The sequence below is a fragment of the Conger conger genome, chromosome 8 (genome assembly GCF_963514075.1).
Source record: "Conger conger chromosome 8, fConCon1.1, whole genome shotgun sequence".
NCBI lineage: Eukaryota > Metazoa > Chordata > Actinopteri > Anguilliformes > Congridae > Conger > Conger conger.
Window position 1 is genome coordinate 40,649,344 of NC_083767.1, and position 21,471 is coordinate 40,670,814.

Below are 21,471 nucleotides of genomic sequence, written 5' to 3' on the forward strand. Positions count from 1 at the left end.
AATGAGCTGAGAGTTTTTCTGAACGCAGGGCCCGGGTGCAAATAACCATGTGACAGCCATTTAAACCAATGCGATTTCATATTACCATTTAAATAGCACTTAAGCAATGCGGTTGTAATGCAATCTTCACCAACAATATCCAGCCTAGTCAGACTATTAAACTATGTTTATGCAGGTTAACAAGATGACATGTAGTAACTGAATCCAGTGCATGCCGTTAAAAACAAAATCAAAGCCATCATTTGACAACATTTTATTGACAATGAAAATCTGTCTGATTACCATTTAGGTTTTGACCGAAAAAAACAGTCAGTAATAAATAAAAATGGACACAAAATGAAATGACTCTTTTTACGTGCAAAACAAGAACATAAAAAAACAAGATTGAGATCAGCATACTGGTTGAAATAACTAAAAGACAGGTGTTCAGCTAAGGTTCAGCAGCAATGAGGCAGCGATTACAGAGGGGGCCTGCCCTGGCCACTCCTACAGAAACAAGAGTCAACAGCTACACCGAGTAAAGTCACGACAAGCTACGGGTTTTCCTTAAACTTCCTCCTGGACTACTGCGCTTTCATATACACAACAGGTTTGGCCATCTGTCTTTGAGTTATTTCGTGGCGGCACGGGCTGAAGTTTTACGAGAACAAGGCCGGCTTGGCTGAAAGGTTATGAAGAGTAAGCGTTCTGCTGGTCTGACGTCATCTCGACTTGCGTTTCCTGTAGCGTGCTAGCGCTTCCACCAGGTCCTGAAGTTGATGATCTTGAGAGTAGTGGTTTAATTTGTTATCTTGTTCTACGGTAGAAGGCGCAGGCGTTTCCTGCCGTCCATACGGTTCGTTGAAAAGCGAGACCAAAATGAAATGTCACAGTGCTTTCCTGTGCTCTCCCAGAATTCCTTGCGACGGGTAGAGGTCCTTTTTTTATCTCCCAGGGATCGTTTTTTTTTTTTTTTACAACACAAACGTTATGAGACTGTACACCACTAGGGGGCAGGCTTGTATGGCGGATAGGTCCAGTACTATGATCGGGGACTGGATGAGAGGAATCGGTAGCATCCGGCCTGTCTCCGAGGTGAAATCACGTCTAAACACACTAACTGGGTACAGTGAGTAAAAACAAGGAAATAAAGGTATGTACAAAACCATCGCGTGGAAAAAAGAGGTACAAAGAGCAGCATCCTTTTCAACATGGAAATGAGATTGATGACGTTACTTTTTCACAAACCGAGTTTGTTTCTTAGTATCTTTTTTTAATATATGTATATATAATATATAAAAAATGTCTTATATATATAAATTTACAGATAACCTACAGATTTGATTCCTGTAGAAGAAATACACAGCACATATTCTCCACCAGTTTATGCGACATGAAAAATGTAGAAATGGCAACGACAGGACAGGTCAGTGAGACATTGGCTGGCACCAGGGGTGGGCTGGTGCTGGGTTTTTGGGGACTTGGCTTGTATAAGTGCGGGAAGGGCAGTTTGGCTCGCCGTCTAGTCGCTGGGCCCCCCTCGTTCTGGGGCGGGTTTTTGGCAGTGTGACTCGATCGAAGCTTCACGTCCGGACCGTGGGCGCCCCAGCTGGCAGCCTTCAGCGGTAGGGCATGGGTTCAGACCTCGCCGAAACGTAGAGACCTGTCGAACACAGGGGAGAATGATGTCACTTGGGAAAGTCTTTGTTTGGTCGTAGAAATCATTCAAAACACCGATCAAGCAATGCTGAAGCGTTTCCTATTGTCAACACTGATGCACTGACAATAGCAGAGGTTATGCAAGAGGTTTTTTTTCAAATGAATTGAAGTGCCTTTGATTAGTGATAGGTAATGGTGTCATGGGTAATGGTTAGAGTTCCTGCAAATTTCAATGTACAAACCCTTACAAAAAAAAAAAACTAAAACTTTACTTTTATCAAGTACGCTTAAGTACGCTCATTTTTGATAAAGTATTCGTAAAGCAATTGGAGCAAGATAAGCGGGCCAGTTTCGTCTCAGCACATATAACTGAAGCATGCTAAAGTATACTTCATGAATACTTAATAAAAGTATAACTTTAATTTACTAGTTATTTGTAAGGGAGTGGTTTCTGGAAGCTACAGCTGCAGTTATCCACAATCCAGCGGGTTTATAATGTTTCCTGCTGTAATTTCCCCTACTCTCCAGCAGGGGTCGCCTTTCCCAGTACTCACGGCCCGATTGGTGGCTCAGCAGGAGTACGTCCTCACGGTGGAGCTGTCCAACCGCTGTATGGCCGACGGACCACCTGCCAGGGGCGGGGAGGGCAGGGGGTGGGGGAGAGGGGCAGAGTCAGCCCTGGCGGTAACCGAAACAGGGGCCTAAATGACCCGGGGACACGGCTCAGCGCAGGGTAGCCAAACCCACACCACGTCACATGGAAAAATGTCGGAGTTATGAAGATGTGAAACCTGGGGTCAGGTTTTTTTTTTTAGGAGGAAGACCATGGATATAATCATAGGATTGTGGTCAACTAAAACTGGGGACATCACAAGGATTGTCTCAGCTAATCCAGTACACGGTAGTAGCAATTATAGTGGATTGCGTTTCTATAGTTCACCTCATCTCGGGATCCCAAAATCTGAGGTGAGGGAGGGATTGTTTTGCCAGTGAAACTGGGGGAACTTTAGAGGGCTACGCACGACTATCATGTCACCATGTGTCTGGAGGCGTCTGAGGAGGGGGTGAATGAGCGGGGTTTTGGGCAGTGGGGGGTGGGGTTGTCACGTAGGTTACTGCTCCGATGTACCTGACCTTCACCCCAATCCACATACATGTCCTCGGGACTGTCGTCCGACACCTCATAGAGGACTGCAGAGCGGCAGTCACACAGTGGAGAGAACAACAGACACACAGTCAAAATGTCCGCCTGAAGAACGCCACAGCCTAACCTGACTGCGAGCGGGACACGCCCTCCATCACGTGAAAGGCCAATCAGATCCGAGCAATCTCTTTCACACTCATTCTTTAAGCTTGCATCTGCTTGTATCTGTTTTGAATGTAGCACTTGAGAGCAATGCATGCTTACATCACTACTGTACTGCTGTTACAGATATTGGTTCTACAGATATTGTGACACTCCAGGACCAGGGTTGAAGGACAATCATGGACTAAAATGATAACATTTTTCACAATAAAATAAGGTCAAGTCTCATGTGAAATAGTAGTATGTTGAAATATACTAAAGTATACTAGTTTATACTTCAGAATTCTTGAAGTATAATTACATTTCACATGGGACTGGATTTTGTTAAGGTACATGACTCCTAGGAAGGAATCAGACTATCTATCATCTGATTGGCTCTAAACTCTAATTGCAAGAGCGACCTGGCCAAGAGGCAGCACAATCAATAAAAAACATGCATATGTCAAATGTATAAAATTAACATTAAAAAACACAAAGCCAGTGGCCAGCATTATAGGTCCTATAACCCAAAGTAGGTTATTCTGTTCACAAAACAATTAAGACCAAAAGAATATCTACTATCTTCTGTTTAAAATCTGTTAACAAAATGACTGAAGTTTGAGTATACAACTAAAACTCATTCCATGGCCCAGAAAGCAGAGGGCCATTCAGAAAATTCCAAGAATCTATGACACCTTCCTTAGGACTCTTCTGATTGGCTCCCTGTTTTGTAAGGTTAAATCTGATTGGTCAGGGAGGGCTCCGGCACCACTGACCTTCAGGGGCCAGCCTGCGGGAGTGGCCCGAGGTGGTGAGGCGGAAGCCGGCCGGCAGCGTTTCGGCAGACCCGGGCATCATGCTGATCCCGTGGACGTCCCGCGGGGGGAACTGCCTCCTCCAGGATGGCCCGCGAGGGAAGTCCTGACCATACGGGGGGGAGGGAGGGTACAAACAGAACAGCTTTTCTGTTCCTGCTCAACGTACACTGGGCTCGTTCGTGTGATACTATTACCCTGTAAGGGTTGATTTAACACTGAACATCTCACTGAACACCTACTTCATCCAGCCGTCTCTCGGTTCCTAAGGCCAGCATGTTGTTGTACTCTCTCTCCAGGATCTGTCGTGCCTGGGAAAATAAATACAATCTTCTATTAAAATTAATGTTACAGATTGTATGATTTCCTGAACAGAAACTGGAAGATTGCTATGGGTTGTATCTCTGTGTTTTGGTTGGAGATTTGGTTGGAGGGTTTTTGGGGGCAGGGAGGTTGGATTGTTTTGGTTGTGTGTTTGGGGTTAGGGTAGGGTACCTGAATGTTTTGGTTGTGTGTTTGGGGTTAGAGTGGGATACCTGAGTGTTTTGGTTGTGTTTGGGGTTAGAGTGGGGTCAGACCTGAGTGTTCTGGTTGTGTGTTTGGGGATAGGTTAGGGTAACCTGACTATTTTGGTTGTGTGTTTGGGGTTAGGGAACCTGAGTGTTTTGGATGTGTGTTTCGGGTTAGGGTAGGGTCAGACCTGAGTCTTAAGGTCCAATGATGTACCTTAAGTTAAATGACTGGGCCAGGCAAGGTTGGTGGTATGAATCACAGTGTGGCTACAATAAGATCCGCACAGCCGCTGGGCCCTTGATCAAGGCCCTTAACCCAGCACTGCTCCAAGGGAGGATTGTCTCCTGCTTAGTCTAATCAACTGTATGTCGCTCTGGATAAGAGTGTCTGCCAAATGCTGATAATGTAATGTAATGTAATGATGGTGCGTTTGGGGTTAGGGAAGGGTAGCGTCTGGGGTTAGGTTAGGGAACCTGACTGTTTTTGTTGTGTGTTTGGGGTTAGGCTACCTGAGTGTTTTGGTTGTGTGTTTGGGGTTAAGGTAGGGTACCTGAGTGTTTTGGTTGTGTGTTTGGGGTTAGGGTAGGGTAGTGTTTGGGGTTAAGGTAGTACCTGAGTGTTTTGCTTGTGTGTTTGTGGTTCGGGTAGGGTAGTGTCTGGGGTTAGGGTAGGGTACCTGAGTGTCTTGGTTGTGTGTTTGTGGTTAGGGTAGGGTAGTGTCTGGGGTTAGGATAGGGTAGTATTTGGGGTTAAGGTAGGGTACCTGAGTGTTTTGGTTGTGTGTTTGTGGTTAGGGTAGGGTAGTGTCTGGGGTTAGGGTAGGGTACCTGAGTGTTTTGGTTGTGTTTGTGGTTAGGGTAGGGTAGTGTTTGGGGTTAAGGTAGGGTACCTGAGTGTTTTGGTTGTGTGTTTGTGGTTAGGGTAGGGTAGTGTCTGGGGTTAGGGTAGGGTACCTGAGTGTTTTGGTTGTGTGTTTGTGGTTAGGGTAGGGTAGTGTCTGGGGTTAGGGTAGGGTACCTGAGTGTTTTGGTTGTGTGTTTGTGGTTAGGGTAGGGTAGTGTCTGGGGTTAGGGTAGGGTACCTGAGTGTTTTGGTTGTGTGTTTGTGGTTAGGGTAGGGTAGTGTTTGGGGTTAAGGTAGGGTACCTGAGTGTTTTGGTTGTGTTTGTGGTTAGGGTAGGGTAGTGTTTGGGGTTAAGGTAGGGTACCTGAGTGTTTTGGTTGTGTTTGTGGTTAGGGTAGGGTAGTGTCTGGGGTTAGGGTAGGGTACCTGAGTGTTTTGGTTGTGTATTTGTGGTTAGGGTAGGGTAGTGTCTGGGGTTAGGGTAGGGTACCTGAGTGTTTTGGTTGTGTGTTTGTGGTTAGGGTAGGGTAGTGTCTGGGGTTAGGGTAGGGTACCTGAGTGTTTTGGTTGTGTGTTTGGGGTTAGGGTAGGGTAGTGTTTGGGGTTAGGGTAGGGTACCTGAGTGTTTTGGTTGTGTGTTTGGGGTTAGGCTACCTGAGTATTTTGGTTGTGTGTTTGGGGTTAGGCTACCTGAGTATTTTGGTTGTGTGTCTGTGGTTAGGGTAGGGTAGTGTCTGGGGTTAAGGTAGGGTACCTGAGTGTTTTGGTTGTGTGTTTGTGGTTAGGGTAGGGTAGTGTCTGGGGTTAGGGTAGGGTACCTGAGTGTTTTGGTTGTGTGTTTGTGGTTAGGGTAGGGTAGTGTCTGGGGTTAGGGTAGGGTACCTGAGTGTTTTGGTTGTGTGTTTGTGGTTAGGGTAGGGTAGTGTCTGGGGTTAGGGTAGGGTACCTGAGTGTTTTGGTTGTGTGTTTGTGGTTAGGGTAGGGTAGTGTCTGGGGTTAAGGTAGGGTACCTGAGTGTTTTGGTTGTGTGTTTGTGGTTAGGGTAGGGTAGTGTCTGGGGTTAGGGTAGGGTACCTGAGTGTTTTGGTTGTGTGTTTGTGGTTAGGGTAGGGTAGTGTCTGGGGTTAGGGTAGGGTACCTGAGTGTTTTGGTTGTGTTTGTGGTTAGGGTAGGGTAGTATTTGGGGTTAAGGTAGGGTACCTGAGTGTTTTGGTTGTGTGTTTGTGGTTAGGGTAGGGTAGTGTCTGGGGTTAGGGTAGGGTACCTGAGTGTTTTGGTTGTGTGTTTGTGGTTAGGGTAGGGTAGTGTCTGGGGTTAGGGTAGGGTACCTGAGTGTTTTGGTTGTGTGTTTGTGGTTAGGGTAGGGTAGTGTCTGGGGTTAGGGTAGGGTACCTGAGTGTTTTGGTTGTGTGTTTGTGGTTAGGGTAGGGTAGTGTTTGGGGTTAAGGTAGGGTACCTGAGTGTTTTGGTTGTGTTTGTGGTTAGGGTAGGGTAGTGTTTGGGGTTAAGGTAGGGTACCTGAGTGTTTTGGTTGTGTTTGTGGTTAGGGTAGGGTAGTGTCTGGGGTTAGGGTAGGGTACCTGAGTGTTTTGGTTGTGTATTTGTGGTTAGGGTAGGGTAGTGTCTGGGGTTAGGGTAGGGTACCTGAGTGTTTTGGTTGTGTGTTTGTGGTTAGGGTAGGGTAGTGTCTGGGGTTAGGGTAGGGTACCTGAGTGTTTTGGTTGTGTGTTTGGGGTTAGGGTAGGGTAGTGTTTGGGGTTAGGGTAGGGTACCTGAGTGTTTTGGTTGTGTGTTTGGGGTTAGGCTACCTGAGTATTTTGGTTGTGTGTTTGGGGTTAGGCTACCTGAGTATTTTGGTTGTGTGTCTGTGGTTAGGGTAGGGTAGTGTCTGGGGTTAAGGTAGGGTACCTGAGTGTTTTGGTTGTGTGTTTGTGGTTAGGGTAGGGTAGTGTCTGGGGTTAGGGTAGGCTACCTGAGTATTTTGGTTGTGTGTTTGTGGTTAGGGTAGGGTAGTGTCTGGGGTTAGGGTAGGGTACCTGAGTGTTTTGGTTGTGTGTTTGTGGTTAGGGTAGGGTAGTGTCTGGGGTTAGGGTAGGGTACCTGAGTGTTTTGGTTGTGTGTTTGTGGTTAGGGTAGGGTAGTGTTTGGGGTTAAGGTAGGGTACCTGAGTGTTTTGGTTGTGTGTTTGTGGTTAGGGTAGGGTAGTGTCTGGGGTTAGGGTAGGGTACCTGAGTGTTTTGGTTGTGTGTTTGTGGTTAGGGTAGGGTAGTGTCTGGGGTTAGGGTAGGGTACCTGAGTGTTTTGGTTGTGTGTTTGTGGTTAGGGTAGGGTAGTGTTTGGGGTTAAGGTAGGGTACCTGAGTGTTTTGGTTGTGTTTGTGGTTAGGGTAGGGTAGTGTTTGGGGTTAAGGTAGGGTACCTGAGTGTTTTGGTTGTGTTTGTGGTTAGGGTAGGGTAGTGTCTGGGGTTAGGGTAGGGTACCTGAGTGTTTTGGTTGTGTATTTGTGGTTAGGGTAGGGTAGTGTCTGGGGTTAGGGTAGGGTACCTGAGTGTTTTGGTTGTGTGTTTGTGGTTAGGGTAGGGTAGTGTCTGGGGTTAGGGTAGGGTACCTGAGTGTTTTGGTTGTGTGTTTGTGGTTAGGGTAGGGTAGTGTCTGGGGTTAGGGTAGGGTACCTGAGTGTTTTGGTTGTGTGTTTGTGGTTAGGGTAGGGTAGTGTCTGGGGTTAGGGTAGGGTACCTGAGTGTTTTGGTTGTGTGTCTGTGGTTAGGGTAGGGTAGTGTCTGGGGTTAGGGTAGGGTGCCTGAGTGTTTTGGTTGTGTGTTTGTGGTTAGGGTAGGGTAGTGTCTGGGGTTAGGGTGGGGTACCTGAGTGTTTTGGTTGTGTGTTTGTGGTTAGGGTAGGGTAGTGTCTGGGGTTAGGGTAGGGTACCTGAGTGTTTTGGTTGGGGATCTGCAGCAGCAGGGCCAGGCTGCTGTAGTCGAAGTTGTCGTCGAGGGCAATGAGAGCTCCGTGCACGCCGCTCTCCATCAGGATGTTGGCGTAGTCCCTCAACCCCACACTCTGCACCCAGCGCATCACCCGCTCGTTACTCCACACCAGCACGTCTGCACACACAGGAACACACACATAAACACATGTATATACACACACAGACATGCACAAACATGCACACATGCATACTCATATACCCACATGTAAACACACATACACACACAAGTTCTTAGTTTTTCATAGTATATTTTCTACAGTATAAGCCAGCAATGCTCACTTAAAGCACATAAAAGACATCACATGCATACAGTAATATGGAAATTACAATGAATGTTGCTGTTACAGATATTTCTCAGTCCCAGTTTGAGAATCACAAAAGAGTTGAGAATAGAAAGCCTGGAGCTGCCTGCTCACACTTTAATCCCCCACTACACAACTCCACGTTCCTGCGGGCCACAGTGTCTGCCAGTATTTACTCTACCTGGCCTGAGCAGGCTGTACCGTTCATACCTCTCATCTCCTGCTGGCCTGAGCAGGCTGTACTGTTCGTACCTCTCATCTGGTGCTGGCCTGAGCAGGCTGTACTGTTCGTACCTCTCATCTGGTGCTGGCCTGAGCAGGCTGTACTGTTCGTACCTCTCATCTCGTGCTGGCTCTGCTCTCTCCTCCTCTCCAGCTCTTTCCTGTCATAGTTCAGCTTCTTCAGACACATGATGCCATACTGCAGACTGGTCCTGTCACAAACACACACACACACACGATCCCTTACTGCAGGCTGGTCCTGTCACAAACACACACACACACGATCCCTTACTGCAGGCTGGTCCTGTCACAAACACACACACACACGATCCCTTACTGCAGGCTGGTCCTGTCACAAACACACACACACACAATCCCTTACTGCAGGCTGGTCCTGTCACAAACACACACACACACACACACGATCCCTTACTGCAGGCTGGTCCTGTCACAAACACACACACACACGATCCCTTACTGCAGGCTGGTCCTGTCACAAACACACAAACACACACACACGCACACACACATGATCCTGTACTGCAGGCTGGTCCTGTCAGAAACACACACACACACACACACACACTCCTGTACTGCAGACTGGTTCAGTCACAAAGTGTGAAAAGGAAGTACATAAACCTGTTGTTGAAGTTGCCAGACGGCAGTGCCATGCAACTGCATCCATCATTTTTTTTCCCCTTTCAAACCAAATAACTAAGATCCTGTGTGTATTTTCCAATGATGTATAGCTGACAAGTTCCCTTGTCATGGTGTATAAAATAATCAAGTTCCATTTATTAGATTATTTTGGGTTGTTTTTCTTTCACAGAGTTGGTGAAATGCAGTAAATGATGACAAGGATGCTGCAGGAAATAAATCTCTGCACTCTTTGTATTTGTGCTAACTTTTTATTTATCTTTCTTGCAATTTCTTCAGTTAGGGGCACCTTGTTCACAGCTATCAATACAGAAGTCTCCATGACCTCTCCAGAACAAAGCCTGTCCGCTCACTCAATCCAATTCTGAAAATGAATTCCAATAAGCCTGAGGTTATGATAAAAGAAAATGCAGTACTGAAAAACTTAATTCCAAATGTTAAATACAAAGTAAAAAAAAAAAACCTTGGTGTTATTTTGGACACTAATCTCACTTTTGAAAAGAACATTTAAAAAAGTCATGCTACTGCTATAAAAAAATAATATCTGTATTTTGCAGGTACAGAGGAAGTAATTTGTGTGTTAATGGCTTCAAAATTGGATGACCGCAGACTGCAGTTCATTCACGGTTAAGTGGTCATGCATTATCTTGCCTGCAGCTGAAGTCTTTAAACTTTAAATTCAGAAAATCAACTGTAAACCACTCACTATTGTCCTACCTTTTTATAAAACATTTTAACACATTGTAAAATCGCAAATCTTTTGTTACATTTTAAAATGTACTTTATTATTTTATGTCTAATCTTCCCTTGAGCCTTTGGTTTGTTCTTTAGTTATTTGAAAAGTAAAACTTTATCATTAAAGTTTTGTAATATTTATAGCTGTATTTAAAATGGACATACCTGTGGAAGCTGTCCACCATTTTGAGATGCACTCGGAGGTCCTTCTTGGTGAGGTGGTCCAGCATGCGGGCGTCCACCAGGCACTCCATGAAGTAGCTGCGGTATTGCGGCAGGCCCAGGCTGGGCAGCCACTCCTTCCCGATCCACTCGTGGTTCATGTCCCCGTACGCCAGGGTCTGCAAGACAAATTAATCACTCCTTTTACTTACCAGCAAAATATCACCATGCCTTTTTACTTACCGCAAATAAATGAATCACTCCTTTTACTTACCGCCAGAATATCACCATGTTTTTACTTACTGCAAAGAAATTAATCACTCCTTTTACTTACCGCCAAAATATCACCATATGTTTTTACTTACTGCAAAGAAATTAATCACTCCTTTTACTTACCGCCAAAATATCACCATATGTTTTTACTAACCGCAAAACAATCACCACTTACCGCAAAAAACATAATTTTGACTTATCGCCAAAATATCACCATGCGTTTTTACTTACCGCAAATAAATTAATCACTCCTTTTACTTACCGCCAAAATATCACCATATGTTTTTACTTACCACAAAACAATCACCACTTACCGCAAAAAACATCATAATTTTTACTTGTCACCAAAAGATTTTTACTTATCTTTTTTTTTCTTACAATCAAAACACCATCAGATTTGTATAGCCAAAAGATCGTCTCCTTTTACCTTTTCAAAAAGCTAAAAAAAAACACCATGTCTTTTTACCTTTTCACTGCTTATACACCTTTACCAGGCTACCAGTATGCCTGTTACATTTGGGGAAATCTCTTTACCACTAAGACGCATCGGCCTTTTATGAATAGTCATGACATGAGCATGAATAATGCATGAACAGTCATGAATAGTCATAATCCGTTCATGAATAATCAGTAGTCAGTCATGAATAGTCATTATGTAATACTCTACACACCCTATGTGGGTATGCTATGTGAAAAGTGAAGGAGAAATGTGCTCTATGTATACAGGCCGTGTATCTCATGGACCGGTCCTTGGTCTTTGGGTTTTGGACACGCTGCCTACAGGACAGAGACTGGGTCTGCTCCCTTATCCTGTAACCATGACGACAGGCATTCCACACCTGCCACAGGTCCCATGTAATTACGGATGGGGCAGTCACAGCCATTCTTTCATTATAGTTTTCAAAAATATGAATTGTGTAAAATTATGTTTCTCACAATGCTGGATAATAGCAGTACTTTTGCACCCGACTTGTCTGCCTTTATGGTTACTTATGTTGTGTGTGAAGTGCACTTTTGTGTCAAAAGATCAATAATTTTTTATAACTGAGTTTGAATACATGTGCTGGGTGCCATAACTGGGCCTTAAACCAGCCAAATATATATTTTTGAATGCTTCCATAAAATCTCTTCTTATTAATTTCAAACAAGATAGTAATTAACTGAACAATTAGTGCTACTGATTCGGTCAGACTTGACTCCCAGGTACCTTAATTAAATGGAAAGAAAATGAGTGGTCTTAAGCAGGTCAAGAGGAGGAAAAGATGAATCTCTTACCTGAGACCAGCTCCCTTCTTCTGAATCAGACTTCTGTTTTTCCATTGGACGGAGCATTGGGGGCGTGGAGGAAAAAGCAGTCAACACACTTTAGTATTACATGTATCTCACTAACACTGAAACAGGGCGGGGTGTGATAGTAATGCATTTACTATGCCTGTTTTGGGCCAACCTAATGTTTCCTAAATCGGAGGAACCCATTACATACAGTTTTAATATATATGAGTTTTAATATCAGTTTATAGCAAGGCTGTCCAACCCCGTTCCTGGAGATCTACTGTCCTGTAGGGTTTCATTTCAACCCTAAGTTGGCACACCTCATTACCAACTCAAACAGATCTCGAGCTATGTGTCCAACTCTGCACTTCCCCTGGCAACTGCCAAAATAGTCCTTTAAGTGAACTGGAGCTACACTAAAACAAACTGGCTTGACGTGCTACCTGATGTCAAACTGAGCTTGGCCAGAGTTTGACACTGATTACACAGATTCAGTTATCTCAGAAAATGAGCTATTTCTCAGCAGACAGCACATCCGGTACGCAGGAAAGTAGATGACATGAGATGTCTTCTATTAGCCCCTGTGTGGACAGACAGGTCACCCCATTAGCTTGGCTCTGCTCTGTAAAATGGCCTTCTCTATTACAGTCCTGACGACTGAACAATCCCTTTTTATCAGAGCTGGCCTCCATCTGAATAAAGACTCTCGATTGAGCTCTGTATTTTGTCATATTAATACGATAAACGATAAAACAACAGAAAAGCCCACAATCTTTAGTATGAAGTGGTCTATTTGATGTTGTTGAGTACTTCAACAGATTGTTAATCCAATGAGAGGCACATAACATGCTAAATATACCACATTCCACATCAAAGTATTCAAAAATGGATTAAACTAGTTGATTATAATACACTATTGTCATCTACTGGATGGACAATGTAGATGACAACTGTATTGTTTGTGGGGATGTGTACTACAGATATTCCTCTAGATGAGAGATCTTCAACTCTGGCCCACCAATCCAATTGTTTTCTTTTTTATCCCAGGCAATGATCGTGGCCAGGCAGTCTTCACACCTGACTCCCAGCTGGAAAACCAGCAGATCCCTGCTCTAGGTGTCCTCCACTCCAGGTTTAGTTTTTATTCTAAGATACATTACCTACCTACGATGTTATGGAAGAAATGAGTTGAGAACTGCTTGCCTGCTTATCAGAGGGCTAAGTAAGCTTATCTCACCCAAATGTGTCTCTATTCAGCCTTTCAAGCAGCAACAACCCTTAAAAAAGCATTTACGGATAACTCCCACTGGGGTCTTACAGCACAGTAACGGGAGAGAAACGCATGCTATGGCTGTATAACGATTATACACAGAACGATAGATAAAGAACACACAGCCCATATGTACACAAGGCATGCACACGGGAAGGTATAGAACAGGGGTAACAGCACACAGATAACATCCCAGTGAAGGCAGGAGGAGGGGAAGGCAGACGAGGCAGGGGTGAGGGAGGGATTTGGGGGTAGGTGTAGGGGGGGGGGGGGGGGGGGGACTGACCGTTTTGGTGGGGGCTGCCAGGGTCTCCATTTCCTCGTGGGTCACCCAGACATTGCCTGACGGCTAACGGTGGGGTGGGGGGGCAGAGGCGGTCCGCAGGGGGGCAAGCAGTGTTAAAGAAGAAGAGCAGCACCACTGTAAGCCAATAGTGTTACAGCATCACCATCACATGACCAACAGGCCCCGCCCTCCTGGGCCAGGGGAGATGCACAGAAGTGACAGAACAGCAGCGATGCAGGCAGACCCCCCCCCCCCTCCCCGGCTCACAGCCTGAAGCACACTGCCCATACATTCTCGTCAAAAGCAGCGTACTAACGCCTGACACACAGGGGAGAGAGGTGACAGTTAACACACTGCACTTTGCAGGTACGGGGTTAGTAACAAAGCACATACTGTATGCGGATGATTAGAAACGGACACCTGCAGTTCAATAGATACATACGCAGAAACACACGAGTCACAAGTGTACTGTACACACAGAAATGCACACCCGCTGGAACTGCATTGATATGTTATTTCTACACAGAAACCTTCCCTGTTAAAGTTGTATATAATAAAGGCAGATCCAAACATCTAATAAAACAATGTTTTCTGTGCCCAGAGGAAGTGTACCACTGCCAGGCCTCTGAAAATGCATAACTATCAGCATTGTAGAACAGCAGTTTAGGGAACAGGGAGACAAGTCTCCCACAATATTTTACGCATGTTCAATTCAAGTCAACTTTATTTGTATATAACGCTTTTTACAACGCAAGCTTGTGACCTGTTCGATTCCCCAAAGTTCAAATGAAACTTACACCTATGGCCATACTAGTGGTACCAAGTCTCTGTACCCAACCCTACTGTGTGCTTATCTCTGCTAGAGATGGCTAATGATTTCAGATTATTTAAGATGTCCTAACCTGAGATAGGATAAGATATGATTCCTAAAGCCTGTTTAGATTTAATTCTATAATATGAATAATATAAAGTTTCTGTAATATGGCCCCAGGGCTGAGATTTTTGTGTTCCATCACCTAGTTCTAGTGCACCCGTGAGCAAGGTACTTGACCTGAGTCACATCAGGAAAGTATCCAGCTATATAAATGGATTTTATGTAAAAATATAATCGGTTAAAATCTCTCTGGATTAGAGTATCCGCTAAATGGCAAAAAAACTTAATGAATGAACCCTTTAAACCCACTACTGGTCCCATTTCAGCAATGACCCTAAAGTAAACGCTGTCTCGTGGTAAAGGTAGTCACTGCAGCAGTGTTCGGAGTGCTCTGGCTATGGGTGAAATGAACCCAACTACACACTGCTGTTCTTCCAGAGAGAGAGGGCTCGGAGGTCTGGGTAATACCCTGGGGGGTTGATTAGCAAAAGCAAAAATGGTGCCCCTCCCAGGTGACTGTGGTGGCAGAGGTAAGGGATTTGTGTTCCTTGAGTTAAATACTTTTAAATATTCATCAGAGTCGCTGCCTCGGGGCAAGTGGCCATTTCCTCTTCCTGTCACAAGGGACACGGGGGGGAGATAAGATGCACACGTGTCACTCATCCCATTACCGCCAGGCAAATGCATTCCTGACAGCGACACCAGGCCATTAGGGCAGACAGCTTTCCTTCAGCTGATACGCTGAACAGAGACCATTCCCCAGACTAAAAAACAACTACTAACAACAAAAAGTCTCACCAAGGGATTTGCATATTTGGATTTGGAAGTGCATTTTCCCACTTAAATCTGAATTCTATAAATGATTTGTTCGGATCAGTGTGCCCATTTAGCCCATTGAAATTTTCAAATGAAGTACAAACATGGGTAAAAAAGGAAACCCTAATCTCTCATTTGACGTCCTGATTTCATTTTCCATTTATCTACACATCGTACTCCCCAGGCCACCGTGAAGAGTGTTTTGTAAGTTGTGCAAAAACACTGCTCTGAAGAGAACCTTTTGATTAAGTGCTTGTTTGAAGATTATTAAGCCTGTTTAGTGATTTTTTTAAATGTGAAATTAAGAGATTCATGTCTTGATATTATTTTGCACATGAGCAGATGTACAGTACAAAGACTTACCGTCTGTGACTAGCACTTAAAATAGTTCAGGATTTATATCTCACATTTCCTGAGAATTCACAGTCTCAGTGAATGAATGTATATTTCAAAAGGATTGGATATATATTTCTATATTTCTAGTTTTTTCTATCAGTATACAGCATACAGTATAATGAAGTTGGTTCAAAACCACAAATAAAACCATAATGTGCATTGGTATGTGAAAAATAGAAGCAGTTTATTTTCTTGAGAATTGTATGTATTGGTAATAAGTAGTCTGTGTATGTTTTATGTTTGTTTTATGTGTAAACTGATGTCATGCCACATCGATCTCATAATCTCATACTGAAACCAGCACTTTAAAAAAAAGCCTTACAAAGGTCCTCTTGTAAAAAAACAACCTTTTGCTGAACTTTCAAAATGACCTCCATGAGGTATGTGTATTTGGCCATCCATAATTCCGTAATTACAAACTATGATCAGATTACTGTATAATAGCAACTCCCACACATGTAATACGTTAATAAATGGTTTAACCAGGACAAAATAATTGACTCTTTTCTCTAATTCAAACCCAAAAATATGCACTCCATAGCTACACTTAGCCTATATGTTTTTCATTCTGGTATGTCACTCATAGTTCAGACTGCATGACAGTCTAAATATTGCACTGACTAATAATATCTGCAGATTAAAGCCGTGGTTATCCAAACGACATGCCCAAATGCATTACAGGAGGTTGAGTGTCTTCTGTATTCTCATTCAAATATATAAATCATGATTTTAACATCGGTTATGTAAGCTTAATTTATTCCTTTCGCATCTATATACTACAGGCTCAGACAACCTTTGTGTTAGTGCTCTACAGTAATATCAGTATTACTTTGGGGCAATTATGATAGGCTGGTTAATCAGTGAAATGGTCTCTTCTGATTATGCACAGACCCTCCAACACAAAAGGTCTATTAATGTGCCTTGGGGTACAAGTAGAGCTAAGGCCTGATAGCGCTACAGATCGGTACAGCTGGGAAGACAATGCTCTCTCTCTCATCTACAGGTTTAACCCCTCAGTGCTGGGAATCTCTTCAGGTTTAAACCCAGTCACTGTGAAAATCTGTTCAAGTTTAAACCTAGTCCCTGTGAGAATCTGTTCAGGTTTAAACCCTCACTGCTGATAATCTGTTCAGGTTTAAACCTAGTTCCTGTGAGAATCTGTTCAGGTTTAAACCTAGTCACTGCTGTGAATCTGTTCAGGTTTAAACCTAGTCCCTGTGAGAATCTGTTCAGGTTTAACCCCTCACTGCTGAGAATCTGTTCAGGTTTAAACCTAGTCCCTATGATAATCTGTTCAGGTTTAAACCTAATCACTGCTGTTAATCTGTTCAGGTTTAAACCTAGTCAGTGCTGTTAATCTGTTCAGGTTTAAACCTAGTCCCTGTGAGAATCTGTTCAGGTTTAAACCTAGTCCCTATGATAATCTGTTCAGGTTTAAACCTAATCACTGCTGTTAATCTGTTCAGGTTTAAACCTAGTCACTGCTGTTAATCTGTTCAGGTTTAAACCTAGTCCCTGTGAGAATCTGTTCAGGTTTAAACCTAGTCACTGCTGTGAATCTGTTCAGGTTTAAACCTAGTCACTGCTCTGAATCTGTTCAGGTTTAAACCTAGTCCCTGCTGTGAATCTGTTCAGGTTTAAACCTAGTCACTGCTGTGTATCTGTTCAGGTTTAAACCTAGTCACTGCTGTGAATCTGTTCAGGTTTAAACCTAGTCCCTGTGAGAATCTGTTCAGGTTTAAACCTAGCCACTGTCAGACCTGAGATCTTGTCAGACAGGACATAGGCTGAGAGTCAGGCCAGAGCTCAGATGACTGAGGGGTTAGCCTGGAGCATGTTCCATGAAGCACGATTACTTTAGCCAGATAACTTCCCAGAGTAAAAACTGGAACCCACCCAAATCTGGAACATCGGCTGAAGTAAAAAGCAGTTCCGGGTTTTACTCAATGAAGTTATCCAGCTAACTCAGTAATCCTGCTTTGCAGCACAGGCCCCTGCATCTCTGTAAGATGCATATGTCAATGTAGTTTCTCTGTAATATGTGAAATAGAACACCGGCATTTTTGTATATGTGCATGCGTTCGTACCTATGTCTATGTATGACTGCACGTACATGTGTGTATGAGTCTGTGTGTGTGTGACTGCGTGTACATGCCTGTGTGTATGAGTCCATGTGTGTGTGTGTGACTGCGTGTACATGTGTGTGTATGAGTCTGTGTGTGTGTGTGACTGCGTGTACATGCCTGTGTGTATGAATCCATGTGTGTGTGTGTGTGACCGTGTACATGTGTGTATGAGTCCACGTGTGTGTGACTGCGTGTACGTGTGTGTGTGTGTTCATGACTCACAGTTCTGGAGGTGGGCGGGGCCGAGGGGCTGGTGAGTGACACCATCTCCTGGATGGCGAGGCGGAGCTTCAGCCGGTGCAGCGGGTTGCTGATGCCGATCTCGCGCTGGATCTCCGTGTCCGACAGCGCGGACATGATGGCTCCGCTCTTCACGTTGGCACGACAGGCCGCCACGTACCAGGCTGGCATGCCCAGCCACAGCTGAGAGCGGGAGGAGAGGGTAGAGGGCAGGGTCAGTGTCGCACAGCTGTTTCACAAGCCAAATTACACACATTCTTATAATTATGTATTTAAAATCCTGACTTTGTGGGTGTTTAGTGAATGAGCTGTTTAGTTCACATCGTGATGTAATGCATGTCACTAAATACAATACCCAGCAACATTTTATTTCTACCAGCAGGTGGCGATGTGTACTTCTACAGCGAACTGCTTAAATGCGAAAGAAAATGTATAGTAGTACCTGTGGTCTGGGTCTGATACATAGGGTCTGATATATTTGTGTGTGTGTGTGCACGCGTGTGTGTATGTATGTGTGTGTGTGTGTGTGTGTGTGTGAGTGTGTCTGTGTGTGTACAATAGATCGGTGAGTGATCTGTAAGGTATGCAGCTCACACACAGCAGTGACACAGACGATATTAAACACACACACAGCCACTCTTGGCATCCAGCATGCTCAGCACACACACTGTGTACTCCCATGTGTGTGCTAACGTGAAAGTGATTAGGGATGGCAGTAAAAGGCACTACGAGGCATAAAAATCCTCATTTGATAATAATTAATAATAATGCGCCCTTGAAGATTTTAATCTCTGCCAATAAAGTCAGACCACGGAGGGACGCTGATAATGAAGGTGTGTAATGTAATTTGACATCTATTAGCAGCCAAGCTATTTTATTGAGTGAAACAGTCTGTTTTGCATGTTAAACTGGAAAGTAAGAAGAAATCACTTTGTAAACATATCTAGGGTCCTGTTCATGCTGCATTAAACTCTAAGTGGTGTTAAGAGGTCATGTTTTAGCAGTGCATTTCGATTTTTATTTCTCTCTTAAGAACGTGTATCAAAATTCAGAGGCTGGGTCATCGCTGAAACCCGCTCTAGGAACACGCCACTGCTTCCCCAGAGTCTGAACCGGACCTCAGGGCCTCTCCCGTATCCACACAGTGGCTTCATCAGAATCAGGCACCAGTAAGTCCCATTCTGATCCGATTGTGGTCAGATCACAAGATCACAATTTGAACACAGACAATAATATTATGGTGGATGATTGGACGCTCTTCAGGGAGAGAGGAGTCCAGACCCCACACGCTCACTGACCACTGCTGCATTCGACACCAGACACCCGGGCCTATCTACACATCGGACTTATCAGGATTAGACACCAACAAGTCCCATTCTGACCACAAAAATATGACAAAAACTATTCGGCTGCATGATTGCTTATGGGTATGCACTTTGCACGTCGCTCTAGTTAAGAGCTTCTGCCAAATGTCATTAATGTAATGTAAAATATAATGAGTGGTGACCCTTCTGAGGGCCTTCCCGAGTCAAGAGCCTACCTCCAGCCAGGCCACCACTGTCGGACCATCCCACTGGGCGAAAGGCAAGCCTTTTCTCCGGGCTTCCTCCAATAGCTCGTGCCTGTGTGAGGGGGGAGGGACACAGGGTGTCAGACACTTTAAACATGTACAGACAAACACACACACATGCACAGAAACACACACATCTCAGCAGGATCTAAGACACACAGGATCAATTTCTCTTACAGCTGTCTCTGAAGCACCCCCAAATACTGAGCGGAGACCCTGCCAGACATCTCCATATCGAACAGGCAGATGAAGTCCTTAATAAAAATGGGGCACAATATTTCAAAAAAGTATCAGTTTATACGGCTAAACAAAACTACCAAATGAAGATGTTTGGATGAAATGGAGTATAAATGATTTGTCCCTGTGTCGCGGTGAAAGCAGGTGCCCGAGACTTCAAAAGGGTCCAAACAGCACCGTATTAAAGGAGAACAGGCAGACAGAAGCCTTCTTCTACCCTTATTAGTCATTAATAATATGCTGATTCCTCCCAGACCGTTAGAGTCATGCTGGACAGCTAAAGAAAGCCCAGATTCTGACATCCTTAGTGTTGCAGGCAGCGTTATTGCTGAAAACTTGCTGACCAGACAGCCACTATTTCCCAGACAATTCTTCTTTTTACGATTGAAAATATCCATCCAGGCGGGGTTTCTATGGTCTGAAATGTCCGCTTACTTGACAAACAAAGAGCCTGGTATTATGTTCCCCACCCCTGACCTCTTTTTAAAAAATCCAATATACGGTCACCCTAGATAAACTGAACAGACACTTTACTGCAGACCTTTACTGAGCATCAGGAAAGCAACATAAGACCATTTTGGGGATGCAATATGAGCTGTCAGTCCAGTTGTTTGGGAATTGCTTTTTAATACAAACAACTTTATGTGATGGTTGAATCTTCTTCTTTCTGAGAAGGAAAGTGATGTTTGTCAGTGACGTTTCCACATGTTTTCAACACATTCCCAGCCTCTACTGGTAGGAACAGAAACTCTGCCTTACATAAACATCATGTAATCTTCTCTTAAGAAAGGCACCTATTCTAGGCGGTACTAAACTTTACAAATATGTTCCCCTCTACTGCAGCAGCGCAGTGCAGTATAATGTAGCCTTATTTCCACCAGTATGAATGTAACTAGGGATTGATTTCCCTTTTTTCAGTAAATACACAGTTGTTTACATCCACTGAACACAGCTGGGAAGGGAACAAAACAGTTAGGACTAAATAAAAAAGAAATGAACAGGATTTAACAACCCATAACCGGGACAGCAGCTGGTTATTTCTCACACACGCTCGCGATCGCACAACGGAGGTCATCTATCGGGGAGGGAGGGCTCCGGCATTTTGAGATAGAACTAGGCTCATTATTCTCTCACACACACACACACTCACACACACACACTCTGTTCAGCTACTAACACGTCCTCTTTGGAGTTCTGGGAAAGAAAGAAAATGCAACTACGAGGCACAACAAACAAAATAAAGAGAGAGGAAGACCGGATAGCCGCCATTTTCGTTAGTGACAGACGGACAGACAGGGGAGTACTGACGGACAGGGGGCGGACACGGGACACAGTGCTGACAATGGCACACCCAGCAGGCTCACCGGCACTAACTTACCCACTCGTTAGTGTCATGTGATGAGAGGAGAGAGAGGGTGATGGAAAAACAGAAGAACATAAATATTAATGAGCATGTAGCCTGTCGCCGTGGACGCACGCACACTCCCGCACGCACACAGCAAGACATTTTCAAGAGTCAAGAAGCAAGGACACTTGGGACACGGCATCCTGCGGTGGCTTATCGGTCTTCCAAAGAGCAAAGGGAAATTCAGACACGCACGCACACACACACAGAAAAACACTCGTACAAGCGATAGAGCACAGGTGGTTTTCTCGGGTGTTCAAAGACATGTTATTTCCTGAAGAGATGCACTTTAGTCTTTCTGGACAAAAAGAACAGGATTTCCAATCTGTTCCAATCAAAAATAAACCATGCGGGAGCAATGAAAAGAATAAAATAAATAGACTATAGAAGTACAGTGCTGGACGGTCACTCCAAACAGAAAGGACAAACACATAGGAAAAGGAAGCGAAGCACGTCGATTCACAAGCATATCAACGGCATGCACTGGAGGCTTCAACACTGCACGATGCAAGATGGCCGATCCGGGAGACTGCTCTGGAGAATTC

At 44.4% G+C, this 21,471-nt stretch overlaps 1 protein-coding gene across 7 annotated transcripts in view; it reads right to left on the minus strand.

Moving 5' to 3' along the window:
- Positions 1-238: 238 nt before the first annotated feature.
- ppfia2 (PTPRF interacting protein alpha 2) overlaps positions 239-21,471 on the minus strand; it is a 183,515-nt gene continuing 162,282 nt past the window's right edge. For 5 of the 7 annotated variants that reach the window (XM_061251588.1, XM_061251587.1, XM_061251592.1 and 2 more), the window contains 11 exons: positions 19,255-19,336; positions 17,697-17,897; positions 13,263-13,325; positions 11,710-11,742; positions 10,165-10,340; positions 8,722-8,819; positions 8,023-8,198; positions 3,981-4,049; positions 3,700-3,844; positions 2,193-2,266; positions 239-1,642 (listed from right to left, as the gene is read on the minus strand). In XM_061251588.1, the coding sequence (XP_061107572.1) occupies positions 2,208-2,266; positions 3,700-3,844; positions 3,981-4,049; positions 8,023-8,198; positions 8,722-8,819; positions 10,165-10,340; positions 11,710-11,742; positions 13,263-13,325; positions 17,697-17,897; positions 19,255-19,336 (1,102 nt within the window). In that variant the 3' untranslated portion in view covers positions 239-1,642; positions 2,193-2,207. The remainder of the gene's footprint in view (positions 1,643-2,192; positions 2,267-3,699; positions 3,845-3,980; positions 4,050-8,022; positions 8,199-8,721; positions 8,820-10,164; positions 10,341-11,709; positions 11,743-13,262; positions 13,326-17,696; positions 17,898-19,254; positions 19,337-21,471) is intronic. The other 2 variants (XM_061251590.1, XM_061251589.1) reach the window with 2 other exon arrangements.